The 26,107-nt window shown below is 45.7% G+C and overlaps 2 protein-coding genes across 4 annotated transcripts in view; one reads left to right on the top strand and one right to left on the bottom strand.

The window, feature by feature from the left end:
* sergef (secretion regulating guanine nucleotide exchange factor) overlaps nt 1–4,705 on the top strand; it is a 14,893-nt gene extending 10,188 nt beyond the window's left edge. For both annotated transcript variants that reach the window (XM_062547231.1, XM_062547232.1), the window contains exon 11: nt 3,873–4,705. In XM_062547231.1, coding sequence (XP_062403215.1) covers nt 3,873–4,096 — 224 coding nt within the window. In that variant the 3' untranslated portion in view covers nt 4,097–4,705. The remainder of the gene's footprint in view (nt 1–3,872) is intronic.
* Nucleotides 4,706–7,586: 2,881 nt separating this feature from the next.
* Nucleotides 7,587–25,870, bottom strand: kcnc1b (potassium voltage-gated channel, Shaw-related subfamily, member 1b). Of its 2 annotated transcripts, none has more exons than XM_062547234.1 (4): nt 25,228–25,870; nt 15,538–16,477; nt 11,944–12,120; nt 7,587–7,975 (listed from the first exon to the last, which is right to left on the bottom strand). In XM_062547234.1, exons 1-4 carry the CDS (start codon nt 25,795–25,797, stop codon nt 7,866–7,868), a joined length of 1,797 nt encoding a protein of 598 aa, XP_062403218.1. In that variant the 5' UTR covers nt 25,798–25,870; the 3' UTR covers nt 7,587–7,865. The 2 variants fall into 2 exon arrangements, with proteins under 2 accessions (XP_062403218.1, XP_062403217.1); XM_062547233.1 differs by lacking the exon at nt 7,587–7,975 and adding an exon at nt 10,291–10,430.
* Nucleotides 25,871–26,107: the final 237 nt, after the last annotated feature.

Genomic DNA, 26,107 nt, shown 5'->3' on the forward strand with positions numbered 1-26,107 from the left:
CCCACTCCCCTCCCACCACCACCACCACCCTGGCTGTGGATCACGCTACCCTCTCTCGGTCTCAGCTTACTCTGTAAATATAGACCACCATGAATCATGCCTGTCCACAGACAACTCGACATATTAAATCAGTCTTGGCATTGATCAGCATTGATTGAGAGCGCTTTGTTGACGTATAAAGAGAGCTAGGGGCTTGGTTAACTTGGGCGTCGGGTGTGTCACGCCTGTTTGTGTCTGTCGCTATGATCGCATTCGGGGGAGCCGAATGAAGTGGCATCACTGAGATCAGAGGATTTTGGTTGAGTCATCCATGCCCCATCTTGGGCCTGGCGTAGCCCGTTCCATTCATGCATATGGAATCACACTGGAGCGATGTGCAGTGATGAATCACTCCTGACTTGTAATGTAGCACGACTCCTGAAGTGAGTCTTGTAGCATGACTCCTAAGTCATGAGCATCCTTCTCCATGTGTGCCAACTTCAATAGACCGTGCACATTCTAAAACTTTAAACAGAAAATTATTTTGAGCTGCTCCTAGTCAGACACACTGACACACACACACACACACACACACACACACACACACGCGCATAAGAGTTGTGCATGTGTTCATCTTTTCCCTGTGTCCCCATGTGTGGTGTGTCTTGATGTTGGATAGTTGGAGTCATGTGACTCAGGCTGCTCATCTGGAAGCAACAGAATAGCGCGGTGGCTAAACAGTACTCGCAGAGGAAGTTCAAAAGTTCACTCGTGACATAAGAAAAATGCAAGTCCCCAAGACAGTGCTGTGCATAATCATGACACAGAAGAGCGTCTAGAGGGAGGTGCAGAGCTGCATTCAGAGATGATCAGGCTGTAGGAAGTGGTCTCCTGAAGGCGTCGTACATGGTTAGGCTGTTGCTGTTACTCGTGCCTGATACCAAAAAGACTCTCAAATGGATCGGCGTTCATTTTTCATTTTTTAAAGGTCAAATTACTTGAGCTGAATATAAGAAATGATGATGGAAGCCATTTTGTGGAATGACTCATTGTCATATGAAATTTGAAACTGCCCAACGTTCCCAAAACAGTCTGTGGCATAAATGACGTCATACTTTCCCACTGTTTCTCTAGCTGAACTGGGCAGAGTAGAGACATCTCTAAATACTGTCAGAGCATACTTTGCTAGTTTGTTTAAAGTCAAAGGCAGTGCCAAGAATTTTAAGTGTGATGTGCGTGCTTGGAGTGGGATTTTAGGGATCAAGAAGTGTCTCTATGTTGTTGAGGTCAAACATGATGTCTTCTAAGGCTATGCTCACACACTATAAATATTTACCATTCCTTCTCCAAACAACGCCAAACTCGGCATTGCATTCTGAATGCAGACAAATGAATCACACATCCAAATATTCCATGTTTTCACCTAGTATTGAATTGAGCTGTTCTGTCTGTCTCATCCTCTGTAGTCTGTGACTGAGGTGACTTGGTGAAAACAGAGGCCAAGCCATTCTGGCTACACAGCGGTTGATGATCACTGTTGTAAAGCATTTTTGTCTCCACTCACCCTAAGTAGATGAGAAAGAGGGGAACATGACCAATGACTCCTCAGTATTCTGGAATGTAATAAGTAGCGCACATTCCAGGCTGCCTCTCGGAGACCCCACATGGTGTTGCTCTGTTTCCATGGGAACAGCTTTGCAATGCAACATGTCCATGAATAACAGAGAAGGTGTCAGAACGGTGAGTGAACATCAGCTCTGCTGCGAACGTGTCTTGTTTGGCAAGGGTGATCAACCCCCCCCCCCCCCCCCCCCCCCCCCCCCACACACACACACACACACACTAATGAGGCTAAAACCTTAAAGCTTGAGAGGCCACCCACTGAATCCAGTAAAGGACTGAGTAATGAGGACATAGGAGGGGAAGATTTTGGAATAAATTAAGGAGAGAAAGGTGGGACCACAGAGACACACACCAAAAACACATTCCTGAGTGGGAATGAAACAGCAAACACAGCCGATGCCTCATTTTTGTAAAAGATAAATTGCAACATGGAAAAAAAAAAACATATATATATATATGTGTGTGTATACAGTATATATATATATATATAAAAACAGTGGTGATGTTGAAGAAAACAGGAGGAACCCCCACCCCAAAAAGAATGCAAGCTCACTGCGGTTGCCTTGACGACAAGATCTGTTATGTAATGTTGTTGCCATGGCACGTGCCATTGTGAGGATGGTGACCCTGGCCACACCTCCCAGCACTGACCACGGCTGGCCTCAGCAACTCATCAGTGGTACATCAGTGTTTTTTTTATTTTCGTTTGTGTTTTATTTCTTTATTTCATTAAAAAATATATTCATTATGTACATGTTTTCATGGTAGCAACAGAAACATTTATTGTCAGTGATCTCTCAGTAATGTTATCATCATTACTTCCTGGTTGTCGTCTCTGAGCCGCCCAGTGCTGCCGGAGTGGGAGAGATTGCTGAGGGCGGAGTGCGGTGGAGAGCCCCTCTGTCTAGCGGAGTCCATCTTCCTCAGCTCTACTGGCACCAGGTTGAAACAAGTTACGCTCAATGGCAGTCTTATTAAAAAATGATCAGGTGGAAATTATGAGGACATTAATAATTTGGTATATTATGCCATCAAGGCCTTTTTTTCCCTCTGTATCTGACTGCTGTATTGAGATCTGGATTATTCATTCTTCAATTGGAGGTTGAATGATAACACATATATACGTGTGTGTGTGTGTGTGTGAGAGAGAGAGAGAGAGAGAGTGTGTGTGAGCATACTATTTTGAATGCAGTTCATATGTTAGCAAGTATGTAGAAAAGTGTAGTGTTTTGCGGTCATATAGTATGCATGCTTGTTGGCATACCGTTCTACACCAGCCTATTGACACCTCTGGGGACATTAAAGACATTTGATTGGGATGATGTGACGTGAACAGACCATTAGTGTAGTTCAGACCAGTTCACTCGTGCCAACGCGGCTTTAATGAACAAGGCACTGGGGTTTCTGGTCTTTAATGAACAAGGCACTGTGTAGATTCTGGTCTTTAATGAACCAGGCACTGAACAAGTTCTGGTCTTTAATGAACAAGTCACCGCATAGGTTCTGGTCTTTAATTGTCTGTTCACCCATATTGATTGTGGAGGTGGAGGACCTTAATGAGGAAATGGGATGACAAGTAAATAAGCCTATTATATAAGTCTTTAAACATGTGCCATGTTATTTCTTTTGACACCACCTAGCCGCGAGTTATTACTATGTCCCAATATTATTATTTTTTAAATTGTATTTCTGTTTACAACACAAACTCACAAAGCATATGGCCAGATCATGGTTTTACATAGCTTTACATCAAATGCTTTGTACATTTAGATCTAACATTGCAACATACGGTATCACTCATGATACGGGTTGTGTTTTTATATTTTTCCCCTTCATTCATACTCTTACTGTTGTCACACACACACATAAAGTACACCCTTCACACACACACACACACACACACACACCCCTCACACACCCACCCTATCCACATACAGTAAGCTTTCACACATACTTCCACACATGCTTCCCCACATGCTTAAACTGTCATTTTCAACGTGTCATACAGAGGTCTGAAGCATCCTTTTTTTTAAGCCTGCTAATGAAATGCTTTGCTCTTTCAGTTACCCTCTCTCCTGCCTAATGCATGTTGAATGAAGCTGGGGTTTCCAAAAGCAATTTGTGTGCGTGTGTGTGTGTGTGTGTGTGTGTGTGTGTGTGTTTTGTATGAATGTGTGTGTTTGTGTGCTCACTCTGTCTGCAGTGTCTTCACTTGTGCCCAATATTCCTCCTCTTCCTGCAACCGTCTCCATGTTCTCTCTCTCTTCCAGGGGATTGTCTGTTCTCCTGGGGATGGAACGAGCATGGAATGTGTGGAGACGGATCCCTTTGTGACGTCATGCGCCCGCAGCCAATCCCTGCCCTCCGAGCCGCCAGGCCCGTGCTGATTGGCTGTGGAGCGGGACACTCCATGGCTCTGTGCTGCTTGAAGGACAGGGAGGTGGAGGACTGTGCGACCGCTTCTGCAGCTCCAGCTGAAGGTGAAAGTGTTTAAGGCACTCGCCTGCCCTTGCTGCTAACGCTAACGGTCACATGAGAGTGTGACTTAACGGAGTCCTTGTCCTCCCACACACACGCACACTGCAAGGACACAGCCCTTTATGACTACATTTCAATATGAGTAAACACAGAGAGAATGAGACCCCTTTATTGTGTTCTACTCTCATGAGAATGACTACAGTATGTGTTTAGACTAAGCGGTATTTTAATGAGTATTTATGTGCCGTGTGGCTTCGCTACGGAGTCCCAGTAGAGCGGTGTAAACGGAGGGGAGGGGGAGTGTGTGTTTAGAGCTCTCTGTCACCGGCGCTTGCTCAGCCCCGCACACATTAGATCATTACAGCCGCGTACAGTACACGCTCCTGCTGTGGGATGTGCTCCATCATGGGGTAGTTTTATGGCCCTCAACATGATTGACCCCCATTGGGGCTGTCTAGCCCAGGGAACTGATGTCTAGACTCCCGACTCCTCCTGACTCTAGGAGAATACTATGGCATTATGATGATCATATCACTCCACTGAATGGAGCATAAATTCAGGTGTCATGTTAAACTCTTTGTCAGTGTTTGCCTGGTAGCATTAATAAAAGAAATGGCTTTTGGTTTATCATCTTGTGTCACTTTATAAAATGGATCCACAGTCTCAGGACACCAATGAACATGTATGTGACGGTAACGGAGGACGGACTACACAGATACTGTTTTTCCTCCGGGCTGTACCGTGTGTCTGAGCTCACCATCCTGGCTCTGCTCAAATAAAAGGTCTGCTGTGATTTGAGACACTTTCCACATGGCTAAGTACCTTACGCTACACAAAAGCTGTGTGTGTGTGTGTGTGTGTGTGTGTGTGTGTGTGTGTGTGTGTGTGTGTGTGTGTGTGTGTGTGTGTGTGTGTGTGTGTGTGTGTGTGTGTGTGTGTGTGTGTGTGTGTGTGTGTGTGTGTGTGTGTGTGTGTGTGTCTGGCACGCTTTGTTTTGGACGGGTCACTGTGGGAGCTTGACGCGGAGGAGCTCCAGGCAGAAGTACTCGGGTGTAAATCGCTGCCAGGGCAGGACGGGGCAGACCCCCCTTGTGTGGGCAGGGGGACAGGACAGGACAGTAGGCCAGCCGTGAAATACACCACCCTGGCTCTGACACGGTTTGACTTACTGATCTGGCCCACCGCCATCACTCACACAGCCTTCGCCTTTCTGCTGAGGACGGCATCACTGTGTGGAGGCCATCTCTCTCTCTCTCTCTCTCCCTCTCTCTCTCTCTCTGCCTCCCTCTCTCCCTCTCTCTGTATTGTGGGGATTCCCTGATAACTGACCACATTGTCGTACCACTTTAGATCATGTCACATCCTCACACAAGTGAAGCACTGAGAGCCCATGAAGCCCATGTGACGGTAGCCATGCTAGTTCTTAAAGTCTCTTTCACGCTATTGTAAAATGAGGGGACTAAATAAAAATGGTCTTGTTAAGACAGACAGGTATAGTGATTTGTCATGATGCTTGCTCAGGTATCCCTGTCATGGTCTCAGTTTAATTCTGAGTAACTGAGTCTGGTTCTACTGTTATGATATCTGCTGAAGTGCAGCCAGTACAGTGTGGTGTGTATGTGGAATGGCTGGACTCTTCTACATGTACAGTACAAGTACCCATAGTCAGAGGCAATGTGTATAGCATTTTATTAGTGTTTCTCATCATTTATTTTTTACTCATAATTCTCAGAAAAGAGACACAAAATATTGCCTGAACAACTCAACAAGTCAACTCAAACTACCAATGGAACAACACCATGGTTAGATACCAACACATTTGGCTGTTCAAAAAATACACATCGAAGACTTGTGGGAAAGTAATCACAGTAGGTATTGCCATTTCTGAAGTCGTGTGGTGTAGTTTTTCTTCACGTTTTCTATTTTGGCGTTGGTAGCTCGGTACCCTTAAGGATCTGATCGTATCTCAAGTAGTTCCCCCACCTCAGGCCTGTGTTGACCAGGCCCGGCATAACCCTCCTCTGTTTGTGCTGTTAAAGGTTTCTGCTCAGTCCTTCTCTCCGAATCTCCTTGGAAACATCCTGGAGGAGTTTTTTGGCAGTGTGTTTGCAGTGGTTGTAATCTCAGTGCTGGTCCCTATGAGATGTGTATAGGGGGTCACTGTGTTTTAAACCAGAGGGGGATACTGCAAAGCAAGATTTCTGGTATTTGAGCCAAAAGCTCGAGCTGCGTTCAAATTGGGCAAACAGAGGCAACAATCTGTGGTGTTTTCTTTGATTGTTTAAATTTGAATGTTTTTTTTTTTGTGTCAACATCAAATCAAACATCAAATTGTTTGCTGTAAACTGTAGACAAAAATGGCAGGCAACAAGGCAGTCACCACAAATGTCAGCCACTGTTTGACAAATTGGAAGTGCACTTTTTAGTTTAAGGCTCAACTTCCAGCTTATCTCACTTTGTAGCACTACAAATGCGGGCAAGGTTTCAGTTTCATTATAAGACACAGTGTTGGTTCCGCTTGTCTTTAATATTCTGCTCCGTGTTTGCGTCCGCTATACTGATCGCTGGAAACACTAATGAGGGAACGTGAGGTCGGGTACATTTGCTTCAGACAAACCCTAAAAAGGCGGCATCTAGCTTGATACTATTATTAAACTTATACTGGCCTATCTATCACCCCAATCAAAGTCTCTTTGAAGGGTCCTACATGTTAGATATGGGAAGCTATTCTAAGCTCAAAACCCTGTCTTAAGGACCTCAGAACCATTCATGATGGACATACTGTACGTATGTAGTGATCACTTACTGATGTTTGCAAACAAATTCATGAAGCATTGCAAGTTTACTGAGGTTCATGAGATTTGATATTGAAATTCGAAAAGGTGTGATATTGCTCTTTTTTAGATGGCCAGGTTGACTAAGATATTTATGTTGAGTCTGTGACCATGCTAACATGGTCTCTATTGTCTAGTGATGCAGTCTATAGTTCTATGACTACTTTCTGACACCTATGGTGAAGACAACTGAGTTTTTTTTTATTATTACTATTTCTAAATCATACTGGAATGTGAAAGTTTGCAGGTGCAAAAACTGCTAAAAAGGCATTAATGATGCATCTACTGTGACAGCTGCCATAGCCTAAAAAATAAAGGGTTTGTTATGCCATTTTCTTCTCTTTTTGTTGTTTGCGACTAGATGAGACGATGTGATTGTGCACATGGTGTCGTTGGGGCTGAGTGCAAGCATTACATCCGGGGTGAGTCGTCTTGGCAACATTGAGAATGGAAGCACATTGAATAAACAGAAACATGTCCTAGTCCTTCTAACAGAACAGAAATCACAGTTTGGGTACACACAGCACAGCAGAGCACAGATGGGAGGAGAACAAAACATATTTACAACACCGACACGTGAAAACGCACACACTTAGCTCACACACTCACACTCACACTCACACTCACACTCACCCTTACACTCACACACACTCTCTCTCTCTCTCTCTCTCTCTCTCTCACACACACACTGTTACACATACACACTAAAACATAGGCACTTTCACAGTACAACAGCACAAAAAAGCACTCCACTGTAACAGGGCTACTGTACGGCTAGACAACAATGTTTCATCTGCACTATCACGGCTACATCTATGCTGAAATAGTCTCTGCCACACACCCAGGAGGAAGATGCTGATCTACTGCACACACACACACACACACACACACACACACACTCTGTCACTCACACACTCATTCTCACTCCCTCTCACACACACTATAGCGTTGTCAGGTAGGTGATGTGGGCGTGTGGTTCATGCACATAGTGGTTGGCACACCATGATTCATGACACACACTGACTCTGTGGGCTGTCTGTTCCGGCGGCGCCGCTGTGACTCTAGAACACACAGAGGAGAGGAGAGAACAGCAACAGCAACAAGGAGAAATCATATTAATACACGACCAACACAGGGAAAGAAGAAGAAAGGCGCTTATCAAGAACACCACCAACAGCAATAACAACAACAACAACAACAACAACAACAACAACAATGACGAAAAAAACTAACAGAACTAAACAGGTAGATGCTCTCTGCTTTGGAAGTAGAGGGCAGAGGAGTTTGGGGGGGGGGGGGGGGGGGGTCATAGACACAGTCCTCCCCAGCAATAGGTCCATGCACAGGGGTCAGGGGTCACATTTTGCCATGCGTTTGAGTGCAGTCCATGCAGTGCAGGGCAGAGCAGGCAGCAGTCACGTGGTCACCAGCAATGCATTCACACGTGCTTACACACTACACACACACACACGCTTACACATACAGTACACACATACGTACACATACAGTACATTCAATACAGGGATGGCAGGCTGACATGCAGCTTCTGCATGGGCGTGAAGTCATTTAGGCTGTCAGTCAAACTTGTTTTGTGTGTGTGTGTGTGTGTGTGTGTGTGTGTGTGTGGTGTGTGCCATGCCGATGTAGTGAGAAGCAGGGCTTTGAGTTTGTGCCTGCTTCCAAACATCTGATCAGTTTAAGTTTCAAGTACAGTCTCTCTTTGACCTTAACCAGACCTCTCTGCCTGACCTCCTGTTCAACTGTCTGTAATGGCGCTGCATGTGATGGGATCATTTGGGACAGTTCAACACGTTTACTCAATGGATTCAGACGACCCTCACAGTAGCGCGTTGCTATGGAGATGGCACAGGTCAAAGAGAGGTTTAAGGTCATGTGTTGCTCAGTTGCTTGGTAACACAGGTAGGGGAATAAAGGTTTGTGTGTGTGTGTATGCATATTCTGTTAAATAAAAACAGAGGCTAAACAGATTGAGTACAAAAATTTATTTCATGCAGGATATTATTTACATAGTTAGTTGTTTGCATACTTTTTGTTCGCATACAAGTGCATGCATTTACCTTTCCCCAAGGTACCCAAAGGTGTTAATAATTTCTCAAGAGTTTGTTTTTATCCATGAAATATACTGCATATAGATACATATATAAATGTTTATATATAATGCTGTATTAGCATACAGTGTGTTATATTTGTCAATTTAGTATTTGAACACTATTGTGTAATGAGTTACATTTTCAAAGTGATTTCCACAAATATCTACACTAAATTCAATTATATTCACAGTATGAAACGGAAGTTAAGAAAAATAAATGTTTAACTTTACAGAGAATGAAAATGCTTTAATTTTTTTTCGGCTAACTTTATGCTTGAAAAATAACATGCTCAGGTAGAGTTCCATACTGATGGTAAAGTGCTTTACTGATTGATGTTCTCAAAACAAAATAATGCCTTGTGGCCCTTCTGACCACTGCTACTAGTGATGGCCCTCATGTCCACTAGAGATTTGGGGAAAGGCAAATAAAATGACAGCAAATAAAACATTTGCATTGCTACAGATGATGCCATATTTTTATCTGCTTCAAATATGTATCAAGAAGCTTTGGATGGAAGGAGAATTTTCTCACATTTCTTTTTTTTTTTTACTAAAAGACTTACATTTTTCTCAAGATAGTTCCCATGCAAGACATGCAAATGCAAATGGGCTTTTTTAGTCATTTTAATGTTCATGATGCTTATTACACTAGTATTGTGAACAGCGATAGTTTTCTAGCTCTAAGTAGCTTATGAACTAAACTGGGTGTGACCATTGACATGGGCATTCATTAGTCTTTCCTAAATGGAAACTAATTGCACAGGACGCAATAACCACTGGCTCAAAAAACGAATGGCAACGTAAGTTCAGGATTGCTTTTAGACTAAAAGCAGTAAAGAGTGAAGGAGGATAGGTCCTGAAAGAAAGGGTGATGAGGAAGAGGATGAGGGAGAGGAAGGAAAATAATGGCAAGAGGTAGAGAGCTGAAAAAAGAGTTAAGATAGAGAGAGAGGAGGTTTGAGTTGACTTGTGACACTTGAAATGAGCAGGATCCTCAGTGTGACTTCAGGCCTGAGCGGCCATTTTGGTCCTGCATGAGTCTCTTCCCAGTGCTACAGGATGGATGAGATGGTGAGGAGTATTGGGAAGTGGGGCAGCCATTCGGGTTCTGCTTGTCTGAGTTTCCACCCAATGCTACAGGATTGAGACTGTCCTCAGTGCTACAGGATGCATGGGAATGGCGTGGGGTAGGGAGTGGGGCGGCCATTCAAGTTCTGCTTGTCTGAGTTTCCCCCCAGTGCTACAGGATGGAGACTGTCCTCAGTGCTACAGGATGGATGGGATGGGGGAGTGGGAGGGCTGCATGAGACAGGGGGGGCTGCAGGGGAGGGCGGAGACTGAGGATACTCCCAGAGAGCCGGAGGCCATGCCGGACATGCTGCTATGGCTCCAGGGCCTTTCACAACCTTCACACGAGGAGAGAAAGAGGCCGTTCAGTACACCACAACACAGCATCCGCAGCTACCTGTCTCTCTGTGTGAGAGGCACGAGAGTGGTGGTAAATGTGTGCGTGTGTGCGTGTGTGTGTGTGTGTGTGTGTGTGTGTGTGTGTGAGACTGTGAGAGAGACAGAATGACAGAGAGACAGTGTGATGGTGTGTGTTTCGTTTGTATTTTCCAGTCCTGATCTGATGTCTCAGCTGAGTAGCATGTGTGAGTAGCAACAATAGCAATGTGGTCCGTCATGCACGCTATGCACTACTAGACTGCCTACTACAGCATGCATGAGGAGGTTGCTAGGTGGCGCTGGTGTTCCAGTGGCATTCCGAAGGTTAGCACAACTAAAGGAGACACACAAGGACAAAGCCAGCATCTCAGCTGCCTGCCTGCTCTCTCTACCACTTAGCCCCTGGACATCTCCCTACGCTAGGCTACTGCTAAGCTAAGCTAACGATTTCATTTGTGAAGGGCACTACTCCGCTCTTATGTTGGATGGGTAGGCTACTACCTGATGTGGCTCATTTCTATTATTTGAGTGCCAGGTGCAGTTGATGTGACTATTGTGTAGCTGCTTCCTGTGTAGTATCTTGTGTTTGGTGCTTTTAGTTGTCTTCTCTGTGTTGTGTTTGGTCTGTCTGGTTTCTGTCTTTGATTTGATTTTTGATTGCCCCATGATGTTGACCTCTAAGAAGCGTCTAGCGTGACTGGCTGAGTCCTTGGTCATGTGACCACATGCCTCATGTCCCATGCTGCATTAGTGCGGTACATCACCACTGCTGTGTACCTGAGTTATTGTATGTCAGCATGCACCAAGTATGCTCAAGGCAGGCAAATGCACCAGAGCTCCCAAGTGATCAACACACACAAATCCATCATAACAGCAGTTTGACAACAACACATTACTTGACAGAGAAAGGAACTGTTGCAAGAAAACAACACGGCCCTGGACCACTAACTATATACGTGACAGAAACTGAGAGAAATACACAATTGTGCTGGGGAGTGCCATCATGCATTTGAATTTCTATTCTTCGTATTCTTTCTGTGTGTGTTTTTATTTGTGTGTGTGTGTGTGTGTGTGTGTGTGTGTGTGTGTTTATGTGCGTGTGTGTGTGTGTTTGTGTGTGTGTGTGTGTGTGTGTGTGTGTGTGTGTTTTATGTGTGTGTGTTTTATTTGTGTGTGTGTGTGTGCATGTGGTGGGCCATGACAAATCATCTTGGTAGAGGTCATGTTAACTGCATCTCTGTGGCTACGCTTGGCTGAGCTGAGATGCATGACAATTAAGGTGTGCTCTGAATACTAAAACCAGCACGCCTGCTCTGCCTGTAACTCTGAGATGGCCAGTAGCCAGGGAGACTGTATCTCTCGCTCTGCTAGCTGCAAAGACTAAGTAGAAGCAAGGAAGTGACAGCTCATTGGGTGTATATTTTACCCGGGACTTACTCTGATGTTGCTTGACAGTGATTGGCTGATACCTACCTTTTCTGACTCTTCCCCCCGTGTGATTGGCTCGTTCTCCAGGCGTCAGCAGGAAGCAGGGCCTCTCAGCCCTCTCCGTTGGGCTGAACGCCTCCTCTGGGGAGACCGCTTGGTCGATGTGAGGACAGTCCTCGTTGGCCAGAGCCGCTTTGGACGCCTCGCCGTTCACTTTGAAATCTTTAGAAAATACAGAGAGCCAAGGAGATGTGTGAATGCACTGGCGTCTATTACAAGAGAGGAGGCTTTTTGCACTTCATGCCAAACATCTGCCACGTCTGGCCACAGCAGAGGGCTGCAAGGCAAGGCACTTATCCCATTGGGAGCAGTTGGCCTGTCAGCATCTTGTCCAAGGACACTATGGGTGCCTCTCATTCGTCTTTTATACATCCTCCCTTCCTTCCTCGATCCTCGTCCTCACTGATCTACATAAATAATGATGGGGCGGTAACAATGGGATAGTCTATCCAGTGTTAGTTATAGATCAGTGGGAACGAGCCTGGAGGACCGAGGATCGAGGAGAGATGTTGATGGGAATTTCTGGGAAAGCTCTTGACTAGTTCAAATCTTACCTTAAAGGGCGTTCTTTTAGCATGTCTTGGCAGGGACAGATATCAAAGTCTCATGACCTCACTACAGGAGTCCCCCAAGGATCAGTATTAGGGCCCCTCCTTTTCTCTATTTACACCACTTCATTAGGTGGGATTATTCGCTCTTATGGATTTGAATATCATTGCTATGCGGACGACACTCAACTTTTCCTATCCTTCCCACCTGAGGACTCTAGTGTTTCCCATCGGATCTCTGCATGCCTGAAGGACATTTCAATCTGGATGAAGGATCAGCACCTTCAGCTTAATCTTTCCAAAACTGAGCTCTTGGTGTTTCCAGCAAAAACAGCTATTCCGCAACAGATCAATATCCAGCTTGATTCATCCTCACTGACTCCAACTAGATCGGCACGTAACTTGGGTGTCATAATTGATGACCAACTTACTTTCTCTGAGCATGTTGCCTCAATTGCAAAGTCATGTCGGTATACCCTGTACAACATTAGGAAGATCAGACCTTATCTGACACAAGATTCCACTCAGCTTCTTGTACAAGCAATGGTTATCTCCAAGCTGGACTACTGTAATTCTCTGTTAGCTGGCCTACCTGCTTGTGTATTAAGACCACTACAGTTGATTCAGAATGCTGCAGCACGACTGGTCTTCAATCAGCCAAAGAGGACACATGTAACCCCTCTCCTAGTTACTCTCCACTGGCTCCTTATAGTAGCCAGAATTAAATTTAAATCTCTCACTCTGGCCTATAGGACACTGACTGGATCTGCTCCCAGCTACTTCAGTTCTTTAATCACGATGTACATTCCCAACCGCCCATTGCGATCTTCTGAGGAGCGTCTGTTATGTCGACCAACCATACATGCTAGGTCAAATTGTAGATCCTATTCTTCAGTGGTTCCGTGTTGGTGGAATGAGTTGCCCAGTGCTCTCCGTTCCAGCAACAGCTTTGGATCTTTTAAGAGGGGTCTTAAGGCATATTTGTTTAATAGGCACTTAGTCCTTTGAGTTTGTGATGTGTTATGGTTTGTATAATAGTATTGTTTTGTTATAAGTTGTCCATTGATAGAATTTGACATTTATTTTGCTATTGTCCTTAAATTTAGCCATACCATGCTTTAGTTATTATTATTATATATAATGAACTGAGTGACTTATTTGATTGCTATTCTCATTTCACTGTTTTATTTCTCATTAGGTTAGTGCTTAAAATTATTGTTTTACTGATAATATTACTATTCTCCCTATTTTGTAATTGTTCACTGTTAATTTAATTTGTATTGTTATTTATTTGTATGTCGCTTTGGACAAAAGCGTCTGCTAAATAACCATAACCATAACCATAACAATAACCATAACCATAACCATGTTGAGAGTTCGAGAGCCACCCTATGACATGCAGCCAGGAATACCACATCACATCGTGTCCAAGGTGTCAGCCTGGGAAGGCGATATCAATATTTCTGATGAGAGGGATAACAATGACTAATTCTACTGGCCATGCAGTGATTATGAACATTGGTCATGTACTGTACGTAGGCGTTTGATTGAGTTAATTTCCCACTCAATCCATCTGTAGGAGTGTGATAATGCAGTTCAGTAATAGCAATTCCACAGTTCATCTTCAGTGAACACAAGCTGAAGAATTGCTGACATTATGTGTCAGTATTGACATTAAGTGAGTTGCGACGCTGATGAGAAATACTGCAGAATAAAAAGCCACCTTGCCACACTGACATTGGCAAAGGAATTACTGGGGTCAATCACACATCACCTAAGAGAGCGGATGGTGAATCACACAGCTTCATGAAATGGATGAGTCAGGTCATTTTAATCCACTAAGCGCTCACGCACGCCCTCTCCACTCTTCTTTGTCCCCCTCTCTCTCTCTCTTTCTCTCTCTTCCTCCCTCCCTCCCTCTCTCTCTCTGTTTCCCATGATACATTGTTTAGACTAACCTCCCCATCGACCCTGCAGCAGGACACGAGGTGGTTACCATCTGAATCATCAGATTTCAGCAGGCTGAGGGGACAGGGGAGGGTCAGTTTGGAAGACGATGTGAATGCAGAGTTAATTAAAGAAGAACTATGCAGGATTGGCGATTTCATCTCTGGTTTTGTTTTTCGTCTTCACTCGTTTTATGCTTGCATTTTCTCTGCAGAGCTTCCCCGACAGCTTTAGCGTGTATATTTATACATGTATAGGCTATATTTAAATATATAAATTGCAAGCGTGGTTCTTCGTCTCAGACTTCCAGATGTAAACAAGGAGCGATCGTCTCCTGCAGAAAGTTGCATAGGGTCTCTTTAAGTGCTGGATCTCACTGGTGGGGGACACAGAATAGAATGCTCTCTGGCTCTCTATCGTGCGGACACAATGAGACATAAACAGCCTAGCAGCCAACTCTGCTAGCCAACGCTGAAGATACTCAGTCGCAAGCAGAAGTCTGTGTGTGTGTGTGTGTGTGTGTGTGTGTTCTTTAATCCTATCCATTTGTGTTCATGACAATGATGAGAAATCCACAAAAACACCTCTGCACATCCAACATTCTATCACAGATAAACACATTTGCAGTTGCACATCTATCTGGAATTAACTTACACTTGCACTGCAATAGAAAATGTTTGCCTGTGAAACGACATGACTAAGACATTTGGAAATGAATGAAATCAATGGAAATTGAGTTAGAAAGATAAGAGATGGGAAGTGCCAGGATACGCCCATTCACATACGCCAGTGACAGTGCAGTGCAGAGCAGCTTAGGCTCGTTAGGATAGTACGCAAGTTACAGTAGGACAGTATATGGCACTGCTCTGTACTTGCAACTGTACTATATAGTGTGATTTGTGCTCCATACCTCTCTTACTCTTGTGATCCACAGAGAGGCTGGCTGTTGACGGAGACAGACAGTGAGATGAGACAGGATGGAGACACACACACACACACACACTCACACACTCAGGTGAAACACACAGTACACAAAGTGCTACCTCTGGGAGGGTGTGTGTGTGTGTGTGTAAAGCGCCCCTACCTTGGTATCTGATCTCGGAGAGCTCCTCCTGGGCCAGAGGGCAGGGTTCGCTGTGGGTGCTGTGGCGCGGCGAGTTGAAGACGGACTTGGTCGGGCAGTAGTTGGGCGAGCCGATGGCGGGCGCGCGCGGGATGTGCCGGTTCTTCTTCTTTGGTAGCTTCTGCTTGGCCATGGCCAGGGAGTAGTACATGCCGAAGTTGTTGACGATGACGGGCACGGGCATGGCGATGGTGAGCACGCCGGAGAGGGCACAGAGCGCGCCCACGATCATGCCCGTGGTCGTCTGCGGGTACATGTCGCCGTAGCCCAGGGTCGTCATGGTGACCACCGCCCACCAGAAGCCGATGGGGATGTTCTTGAAGTGCGTGTGGTCGGAGGCGCGCGGGTCGTTGGGGTTGGCGCCGATGCGCTCGGCGTAGTAGATCATGGTGGCGAAGATGAGCACGCCCAGCGCCAGGAAGATGATGAGCAGGATGAACTCGTTGGTGCTGGCGCGCAGCGTGTGGCCGAGCACGCGCAGCCCCACGAAGTGACGCGTCAGCTTGAAGATGCGCAGGATCCGCACGAAGCGCACCACACGCAGGAAGCCCAGCACGTCTTTGGCCGCCTTGGTGGACACGCCGGACAGCCCCACCTCCAGGTAGAACGGCAGGATGGCCACGAAGTCGATGATGTTGAGCGTGTTGCGGATGAACTTGAGCTTGTCCGGGCAGAAGACGATGCGCACGAGGAACTCGAAGGTGAACCAGAGGACGCAGACGCCCTCCACGTAGGTCAGCTCCGCCATGGTCTCCGTCTCCTCGTACACGTGCACCACCGTGGTGTTGTCCACCACCTCCACCTCGGTGAAGTTGAGGATGGGGTTGAACGCCTCGTGCGTCTCCAGGCAGAAGGTGGTGATGGACAGCAGGATGAAGAAGAGGGAGGCAAAGGCCACCCACTGAGGAGGTGCAGAGAGGGGAGGAGAGAGAGGAGAGGGGGATAGAGAGAGGAGAGGAAGGAAGGAGAGGAGAGGAAGGGGAAGGAGAGAAAGTGCAGTGTTAGAAAAAAAGGATGGAGGTGAGCAGCGGAAGTCACAGATACATAAGTGAAGCGAGGGGGTCAAGAGAGAGAGAGTGAGGGAGGACAACAGAAAGAGAGAGAGGGAGGGAGGACACGAGAGAGAGAGTGAGGGAGGACAAGAGAGAGAGAGAGGGAGGGAGGACAAGAGAGAGAGTGAGTAAACAGGTGAACAGGTACAGTATCTGTTTCAGTGGAGGTGGCAGTCTCTCACAACAGGAAAGTTATAAGTAGAGCCACTTAAGAGACACCTTCACTCAAAGTGACTTCTGGTGTTGCAGTGGCACGCTGTTATTTATGCCTGCCCTCATGGGGCTTGAACTCCTCAACCTTGCCCGTATTCCTGCCCACAGGTATAGCTGTTTATGTGTGTGTGTGTGTGTGTGTGTGTGTGTGTGTGTGTGTGTGTAGCAGTAGTACAGTAGTAGTAGTGTGTGTAGTTGTGTGTATTTCAGAGACAGAACATTCTACAGTAGGCATGTCCTGCAACCCCCTCACTTTTCCCCAAAGCTTCTGGATCTCAGATGATGTCCTTGCCACCCTCCTCTCCATATCTAATACATTCTGACACCACAGAGGCTATCTGATACCAGCAGGCTACTGAGGCTTTTAAACTTCTAAATCCTCAGATATTTTCTTTTGGTCTATGCGCCATTGATGTTCAGCGATGTCAAAATAATGTGCGGAAACTCTTGATCAAAGTGTGTCAGGGTTGAATGGAAACCTCACCACACATTCACATCCAAGAGGTACCGTTCATGCATACTCACAAAATAAATATTCAGTGCCTGATACAGAAAAAAAGTGTGTAATCTTCATCGAGATTTCTTTCTGGTCAGTTTGTTTCTTTCCCTCCAGTCCAGACAGTGCTGCTGGTACAACAGCTCAAACAACCTGTAACTTCAAACTGACAAACAGCAAATTGGTTTACAGCTGATAAGCTGAAAGTGAACTCATGTGGAAACCTATCAGGGCGCTGTTTGAAGAAATTGGGACACTTGTGTGAATATCTTTCAGCTCATGTATTATGAATGAAATCTCTTGTGTCTGAAGCCGTGCCTGTCTTAGCCAAGTTGGCCACTGATTCATTCTCTATTAGGCCTATTCATCACATCCAGAGGTGTGTGTACTGTACAACGTGCTCATGAGTGCAGGTAGACCACCTGTTTACGAGCAATTAAAAACACACAGAGCAACACTATATATATACTATAAATCTATAACCTGATGAGAGACACTGTGTTCAGTGGCTGGAGAAGCAATACAATACAGGTAGGAACAGATAGCGGACACATACCACACACACATACCACACACACACACACACACACACACACCTCTCTCCCAAATGGCTGGCTCAGCACAATTAGGCTCTGCGCCTTTACCTGTCTCCAGGCACTGCTCAGTTCTACTACTTAGTCTCCGTTGCTTGAGTACTCTTTCTCACTCTGGAGGGGGAAAGTGTCCAGTCAACAGGAGCGGGTCACTCAAGCCCAGCTTCTCCACTACCTCACTCCAGCCCCCACCAAGGTTTGTGTGTGTGAGCCCAGCTCCTCCACTACCTCACTCCAGCCCCCACCAAGGTGTGTGTGTGTGTGTGTGTGTGTGTGTGTGTGTGTGTGTGTGTGTGTGTGTGTGTGTGTGTGTGTGTGTGTGTGTGTGTGTGTGTGTGTGTGTGTGTGTGTGTGTGTGTGTGTGTGTGTGTGTGTGTGTGTGTGTGTGTGTGTGTGTGTGTGTGTGTGTGTGTGTGTGTGTGTGTGTGTGTGTGTGTGTGTGTGTGTGTGTGTGTGTGTGTGTGTGTGTGTGTGTGTGTGCATGTGTGTGTGTGTGTGTACATGTGTGAGCCCAGCTCCTCCACTACCTCACTCCAGCCCCCACCAAGGTCACGGCAGCACGTGCTGAATGATGCTGGATGACGACAAGGAGCTGTGTGTCTCTGTTTGTGTGCGTGTGTGTGTGTGTGTGTGTGTGTGTGTGTGTACATCTGTGAATGTGTGTGTGTGAGCTTGTGTGTGACCATGTGTGTGTGTGTGTGTGTGTGTATGCATGTGTGTGTGTGTGTGTGTGTGTGTGTGTGTGTGTGTGTGTGCATGTTTGAGCGTGTGGGCTGGACTGATTAAGTATGCGTGTGTGTTGGTGAGAAGAGAGACAGAGAGAGAGAGTGAAAGAGCTGGGGTCTAAATTTAGCTTAACGTCCCCCTGTAAGAGGGACAACCACCATCAAGGTCACATGATTAAGAAGGCGGGCTGTCTTCCGTGGTCAGTAAGGAAAGCTTGAACACACAGTCACACAGCCATAAATAACACATGCAGAGCAAATAATATTATATGCACACATCATCGTGATATGGTATTTCAATTCCAGGTGGACCAGTATTGTGCTATGTTGCCTCCAGTGCTGTTGTTGGTGCTATTGAGCCCATTTGTAAGCCTAAAGGTCTAAACACCCTATCTGAGCTAATCTGATCGATCCAGCACAGGGTCACGTGATACGCTACACACACAAGTACAACTCACATGCCCACTGCTGTGCTGACCTCTAGCCAATCGGAGGTGAGCGTTTGACCACCTGTGTCCTGCAGCTTCCCTGCACCTTGTCTCTCGTTCTACTGGAAGAAACCTTTTCTTACTTGTTCACCTCACCTGATGATTCTAAATGTAGAGTAGTGCACACACACAACCACACACATACACTCCCTCTCACACACACACACACACACACACACAGATACACACTCACACATACATACACTCTCTCTCTCTCTCTCACACACACACACACACTCACACACACACACACACACACACACACACACACAGAGCGCAGACTTGTGCTCTAGGCACCAGAGGCAGAGGGAACCTGAACCAGAGGCTGCAGATGGCTTTCAATCTTTCCAAGAACATAATGCGGCTCCTAAATGCCACCATCAGCACACGCACACACACACACACACACTAGGCACAGACACACACATTAGGCACAGACAGGCACACACACGTACGCGTCTCTCCTGCTGTGAAGGTTTGCCTCAACACAAAAACACAAACACACTCAATAAAAAATACATATACAGACAGCACCATGCACACACACACACACGCACGCACACACGCACGCACGCACGCACACACACACACACACACACACACATAGCCTCGGCCCTCTCGTCTGGGACTTGCATATTTGGGCCAGGCAGCACTTAGTCATCCAAACAGAGTAACCGGACATCTGCAGTTTTAGAATACCTAGGCGCACACACACACACAAATATGCACACACACACACACACACACACACGCATGCGCGCACACACACACACACACACACACACACACACACACACACACACACACACACACACACACACACACACACACACAGTATGACTAACATGATAGCTCTTCTCTCATATACTCATCCTCATTTGGGATAGAACCGTTCAATTCTTTCGTTTTCTCTCTGTTCTCTTAGAACTCTTGTACTATGGAACCACTTGCATATTTGATGAGTCCATTGAAGTATACAACATACAGTAACTAGTTGGAACTGAGGACATGAAAAAAGAGACTGCTAGTGTCTCCCAGAGGGCTGTTGCTTTGATCTGATAAAAGGAGAGTGAAGACAGGTGATGCCTTGCACCATGGTGGAAGATACCAGATGAATGAATAAGACAGTTGAAGGCAGAGTAGAGGAAGGAGGGCCTATAAGGATAGCAGATCACACTGTCTATGGGTGAAACTACTGTAGGGGTAACCTTTTAAAAGCGTTCACCAACAAGAACAAACCTGTATTTTTTAGTTCTCGGGCGGCAGTCATTGTATGGAGACCGAGATAGAGTGTTCTGGATTCACTAGAAGATGGCCCTAACTAGCCTGGTCTGTCATCTCTTCTGTCTCTGGTTAAATTTGTCATGAAGTGGATGGCTCGGAGGGGAATGACGTCAAGACCTCCCTCTGTGAGCGTTCCTTTATCTGAGATGACATATGTTATGAATGGAGAAACTATATTCAGTTACGCCCCAATACAAAGACAAAGAGCAAGGAAATTGCTCTTTAGAAGAAAGTGTACAATCTAGGGCCATTAAGATTCTTTGTTCTGCCTCAGTAGAAAAAACCATAAAGAATTTGAACCATGTGATTGATTGTGCTTCTCTTTTAAATCCTGCACAGCATTGTTTGAAGAATCTTTTTTTCCCACCATTTTTCTGTCACTTCCGAGATTTCATTCAGCACTCAAAGGACCCCACACAGATGTGTTTTGGTGAGCAGTATGGAACCTGTTTTCCGCACGCCTATTGCTAAGTGTGTGGGACAGTCCAGACTGCCAGTGTCGTGATGGTTGGTCCCCGATCATATTTCCCACATCCTGTCTGCAGGACTCTCTCCCTCCCTCTCTGTCATTGTGTGTGCGTGTGTGTGTGTGTGTGTGTGTGTGTGTGTGTGTGTGTGTGTGTGTGTGTGTGTGTGTGTGTGTGTGTGTGTGTGTGTGTGTGTGTGTGTGTGTGTGTGTGTGTAATTGCATGCATGTGAGTGTGTGTTATGGATCCATTCTGTTTCTCCAGCCTCTACAAATGCTGCTATTCGCTCTGCCTTGTGTGTGTGTGTGTGTGTTTGGTTTTAACCTCTGGAAACAGCAAGACAGCTGCAGAGTGGTGCTGTCAGTTCAAAAGACACTCATTATGCTCTCATGCTGAAAAGCATAGTGTCTTAAAGCAACGCTAAATAGTTTTTATACCTTAAAATAATATCCCCAAAATCATTTCAGTGGCTCATCAACTCGTAACAGGGTGAATGGCACTTCTGCATTCGCAGAATGGCACTAAATACAACAAAACAGCACAGGACCAGGAGTTAACTGTGAATTAGAGGTGCTCTAAGCGATTAAGTCATGTGGTTTCTCAGGTAAAACATTTTTGTGTCACATACAGCAAACAACACCTCACTATCGTCTAGCTGCCTGTGCCCTGAATACACTGTAAAAAATGCCGTCTCTGTGTGCTCCATAAACGGCAACATAAACAACTTGGTCCAGTCTGGACCATAAAAACAAACTGATCCAGCCAATCACTGATGAGATGTGCATTTAGGAGAGTTTCAATTACACGGGAGGGAGGAGCAAGCTAGCTTTCTGTTTTTAACGTCCCCCTTTAAGAGGGACTACCACCATCAGGGTCACATTATTAAGAAGGCTGGCTATCAACAGAAGAACAGAAGTCAACAGAATGAAGTTACTCAACATCGCTTAGAGCATCTTTAAGATGACAATGCTGCTGCCTGCTACTGTGCTATGGGCTGGTACAGAGATATATTTGAATGAGGTGGAAGAGAAGAGTGTTGCTAGAGAGAACTGACAGCGCTCGTGTCACGGTTGCCGCTGGCCACTCTGTGCACGCTGAGAGCCACCAGTGCGGTGTGTTCACGATCATTAACAAACTCTTCACTGGATATTGGATGTGTGAGGAAGAAAAGGATTCTGGGTCGAGACAGATTAGGGAGCTGGCCAAAGGTTTATTTTTCTGAGACAGTCTGAGCTCAGTGTCCAGGCCCGGATCCATCTCTTTGAGGACTCTCTCATCATGGACCTCTCTGGAAACTGATCTCCAACCAGTTCCACGACAGGCAACAGAGAAGGGTCAGGTTTATGTAGAAACCATAGACTGTATATATGGTAGAAATAGATTTCTCTGTATTGATTTTTTTTTGTGGCAGGACAAAACCTCAGATCTAGCGGTGGAGAATGCATCGGAAAGAATTCAGTGAAGTGGCAATGTACCAACCAAATACACAGAGACAAAATGTAGTGCATTTTCATTCAACTGGTTTTCCCTTGTGGAGAACACTTTCTTCAAAGTCAGGTCTGTAGTGGAAAGACTTAGAATAACAAGCTGTTTTCAATAACAAGTAGTGTTCAATAACAAGTATTTTCTTTTCCTGTATGGCGCACTAACTTTCACACCTCAACTTGCCAGCTGTGTCTGAGTTAGCATGGGACCAAAGGTGTAAATTGTTATCAGAGGACACATCAACTTCACTGTCCCTAAGAAAGCCACAAACTGTACGTACATACATACGTGTGCAACACCCTTTGCCACACATGGCTTGTGTTCATGCGTCTTACCTTGAAGCATGAATAGGACATGGCAACACAACTCCTGTGGAGACTGGTCTTTTAACCACAACACACTGAGGACTTCGAATAAACCAACTGAGGTGTCTTTCACAGAGAATGATTTTCTCCAGCTCACAGCACAATACCTTTAGTCTAGGTGACTACTGACACAGATGGATTGCCATCATGGATGTGCAGTGGCAAATGGTGGGAACTGGACACAATGACACACTGACCAGTTCCTTTGCATTGAAAACTGAATGTGCTTAGGGTGTTATGACTGTTAGGGTCCTCTATTATTGCGCCTCCTATAGTGGTGGAGTGGACATCTCCATTGGAGAACCTTTGGCATCACCATCCTTTACTTTAATGAACTTCTGTCTCTGACTCTGAAAGAGGTCCACACACTATAGCTCAGTTCATGTGAAAGTCGGTGTCGATTGTCAAACTCCATGGCACCTACTAATATGTCGGACCTAGTTTGCTTACACTGATCTAATACGTTTTTCTCATTGGAATTGTGTAGAAGTTGTGCCCATTGTAAAAATAAACATTTAAAGAAATTATTAATGAAAATGAATTGTAAGTGAGTTTCAGTTTTGATCGATTATTCCTCAAAATAATTGTCCATGGGAAACACAACAGACCATACAGTGCTACTATCATAAAATGCTTTACAATGGTGTAGTAGATGTCTATGAAACATTTAACAGACCCATAATAAATAATCATAGATACTATGAATGGCAGATTCTTTTTTATCCTTTTCATGCAATTCAGGTGCAGTAAGGGTCCAGGGCTAAGCATCAACCTCACATGCGTTGAAGTTTGATTTCAAGGATTACATTGCCTTGGTACTGTAACCTCCTCAAACTCTCAAACTCCCATGCTGATTTGGGGGTGTTGGCAGCATTATTATTCTGCATTAGATGAGGGGCTTAGAGAGGGCCCTAAGGGACCGGCCGGGGGCCACGGCTAAACTCCCCTTCTGAGGGATCCCTCTCCTCCTGGAGACTGTGTCGGTCTGAGAAGCCGTTCCGCCGTTTATGGACGGCTACACGGATGCATCCACCGTGGATACAGTGTGTAATTGAGTTAAGAGTCTCAATTTGATTAAAGAAATCTAATTAAGGAATCCTGTGATGGAACAGCTTTGCCAAACACTTTAAATAGCACTTTCATCCATGCCTTTTTCACACAAATAATGAGGGGGTAAGCACATGCTAATCATCATATTCCATAAACATGATCACGCATGAAGTCTACTATATATCATAAACCATGTTTTTGATATCACCTCTTGAGGACGCTTTTTCATGCATCCTGAAACATAAAAATTGTTTGGGCCAGAAAAATCTTTGTGGCTCATCCCTCAGTCTTAGTAGTCCCACCAATCAGTGGAGGGAGCACTGTACCACCACCACATCAGTCTTGTCACTGCAAACACTTCTCTGGGAATGGCCATAACTATAATCACCCATTACAGTTATAGCCCATATGTACCCGCTATGGAAGTCTTTGTGAGGCACCACAGCATGTCAAGGTCAAGGTGAAGGGATGGACTACTCTACTGTAACTGGCCCCACACCCCATCAATCAGCCCAGAGGACACCCCTCTGTTTAAAGCACTGCCACGCTGCTCCGCGGCCAGAGAAACAGACTTGGGTATAAGCAGCAGAAGCGTCACAGTAAATAACAGACGGGCAACTTCAAACTGGCACCTCTTTGGGGCTTGGAGGGCTGCCATCAGACTGTGCCCGTCTGTGGCCAGAGCTGCGTTTGAGAAGACATTGACCCATATTGACTTGACAGCAACACCCAGCAGGGTGGGCCTAGTGGGGTGAGGAATTAAACGGTGGGTTTTTAGCCGCTGTATGGAGAAGGGTCCCGGGTCCTCGCAAGTGACAGACAACAAACAGTGACCCGACAGTGATGTCAGATTCAATGGAAACCCTTTTAGAGGGGCAGAGATGCTTGGTACAAAGAAATGATAAAAAAATAAACTTTATTATAAAGAAACGTGATTATAATATGGTGTTGGATACTAAATGGCAATTGCACAGAGAGTCAAAACTAGTCCTAGTAAACGGTGTCCCTCTAGCTAACTGAAAGTCACTAGTAGCCTATTAGTGACCACCGAGCACCATTGTGCATTACGCAATAGTGTCTGTTATCAAGTGTGCTGTGCAATGTGAAATTGTCTGAGAAAACGTTTCAAGGTCATTTGAATAAGGCATGTGGTGACTTGAAATGAGGTTGCGTGCCTTGTCTAACTGAATGATTTGTGTTTTGCTCTCTCAGATCTGGGCTACTGTGATAAATGTTTTGGACGTCGTTGACTATGCCATGTTCTCGGTTGTATATTACACACAATCTATGAATGTGACATTTACGACCAATATGTGCATCATGTAGTGAGTCTTCACTGCCAATTGATGAAATAGCGATCCTCCATAACCAGTGAAATTGAGCATCAGGCAAGACGCGTCTAGGCACTATTGAAGAATAATGTCTCCACTCACCCTTGCATATTTAGACGAGTATGGGTCCTCAAAGAGCGCCCAGACATGCTTCTGCCAGCGGCTCCATGTCCCGGATCTGTTATCGGGTGAGTCCCCCTGAGCTAGCCTTCGGGTCATCTCCACACCCTCGTCGCCATCAGCAGCCTCCGGCGCCACAGTATCCTCCTCAGACTCTTTGTGGCTTGGGTCGAGGGCACCTCCACCGAAGCTCTCCAGAGCCTCCTCAGCCTCCCGGTGCTGGCGGTAGGTCATCCAGCAGCATGGCTCTACGTCCGTCTCATCAATGCCCCAGAAAGCCAACTCCTCCTCGTAAAGCGGCCCGCACACATCCGCCGGGCAGTGCAGTTTCCCAGTCCGGTAGTAGTTGAGGATGTGCGCAAAGACGCCCGGGTGACGGTCGAAGAAGAACTCTCCAATCTGGGGGTCATAGTCGAAGTTCTCGTGCGCAAACGGCTCCGTTAGCAAGGCAAGGCGCGTGCCGGGCAGCGTGCGCAGGGTCCCGCGGTAGGTCTGGTGTTTGATCCCTCCCACGTTTATCACTATGCGATCCTTCTCGTCACTATGGCCCATCGCGTCCCTTAGGCATGTCTCCACTCCGCTCCGGCCATCTCAACACTATCAGGACGCTACAAAAACAGCTGGGCAACCTGTGCAACACATGTGCATAGATACAACAGTAACCAGCCGTCCACTGGAACTGGATGTCCCTACGCTATATCAAAACGGTTGAATGGAAAAAAAATATATATAAAATCCCTTGGTATAAAAATAGTTTTTATGGAAATATATATTGTTTTGATATATCAATGTGAAAAGCTGTTCCTGTTGATTTAAAATTGCCGTCTTTGTAAGCTGCAAGATGTGTTTATTTCCCCAGCAG

The sequence above is a fragment of the Sardina pilchardus genome, chromosome 10, assembly GCF_963854185.1.
Source record: "Sardina pilchardus chromosome 10, fSarPil1.1, whole genome shotgun sequence".
In the NCBI taxonomy this organism is placed as follows: Eukaryota; Metazoa; Chordata; class Actinopteri; order Clupeiformes; family Clupeidae; genus Sardina; species Sardina pilchardus.

What these genes read in the sequence shown, in the direction of transcription:
- kcnc1b (XM_062547233.1), bottom strand. Translation starts at nt 25,797, where the DNA reads ATGGGCCATAGTGACGAGAAGGATCGCATAGTGATAAACGTGGGAGGG. An exon ending in CTCCGAGATCAGATACCAAG is followed by an intron (nt 12,121 to 15,537) that starts GTAGGGGCGCTT and finishes TATTTTCTAAAG; the next exon opens with ATTTCAAAGTGAACGGCGAG. An exon ending in GGGGGGAAGAGTCAGAAAAG is followed by an intron (nt 10,431 to 11,943) that starts GTAGGTATCAGC and finishes CCTCGTGTGAAG; the next exon opens with GTTGTGAAAGGCCCTGGAGC.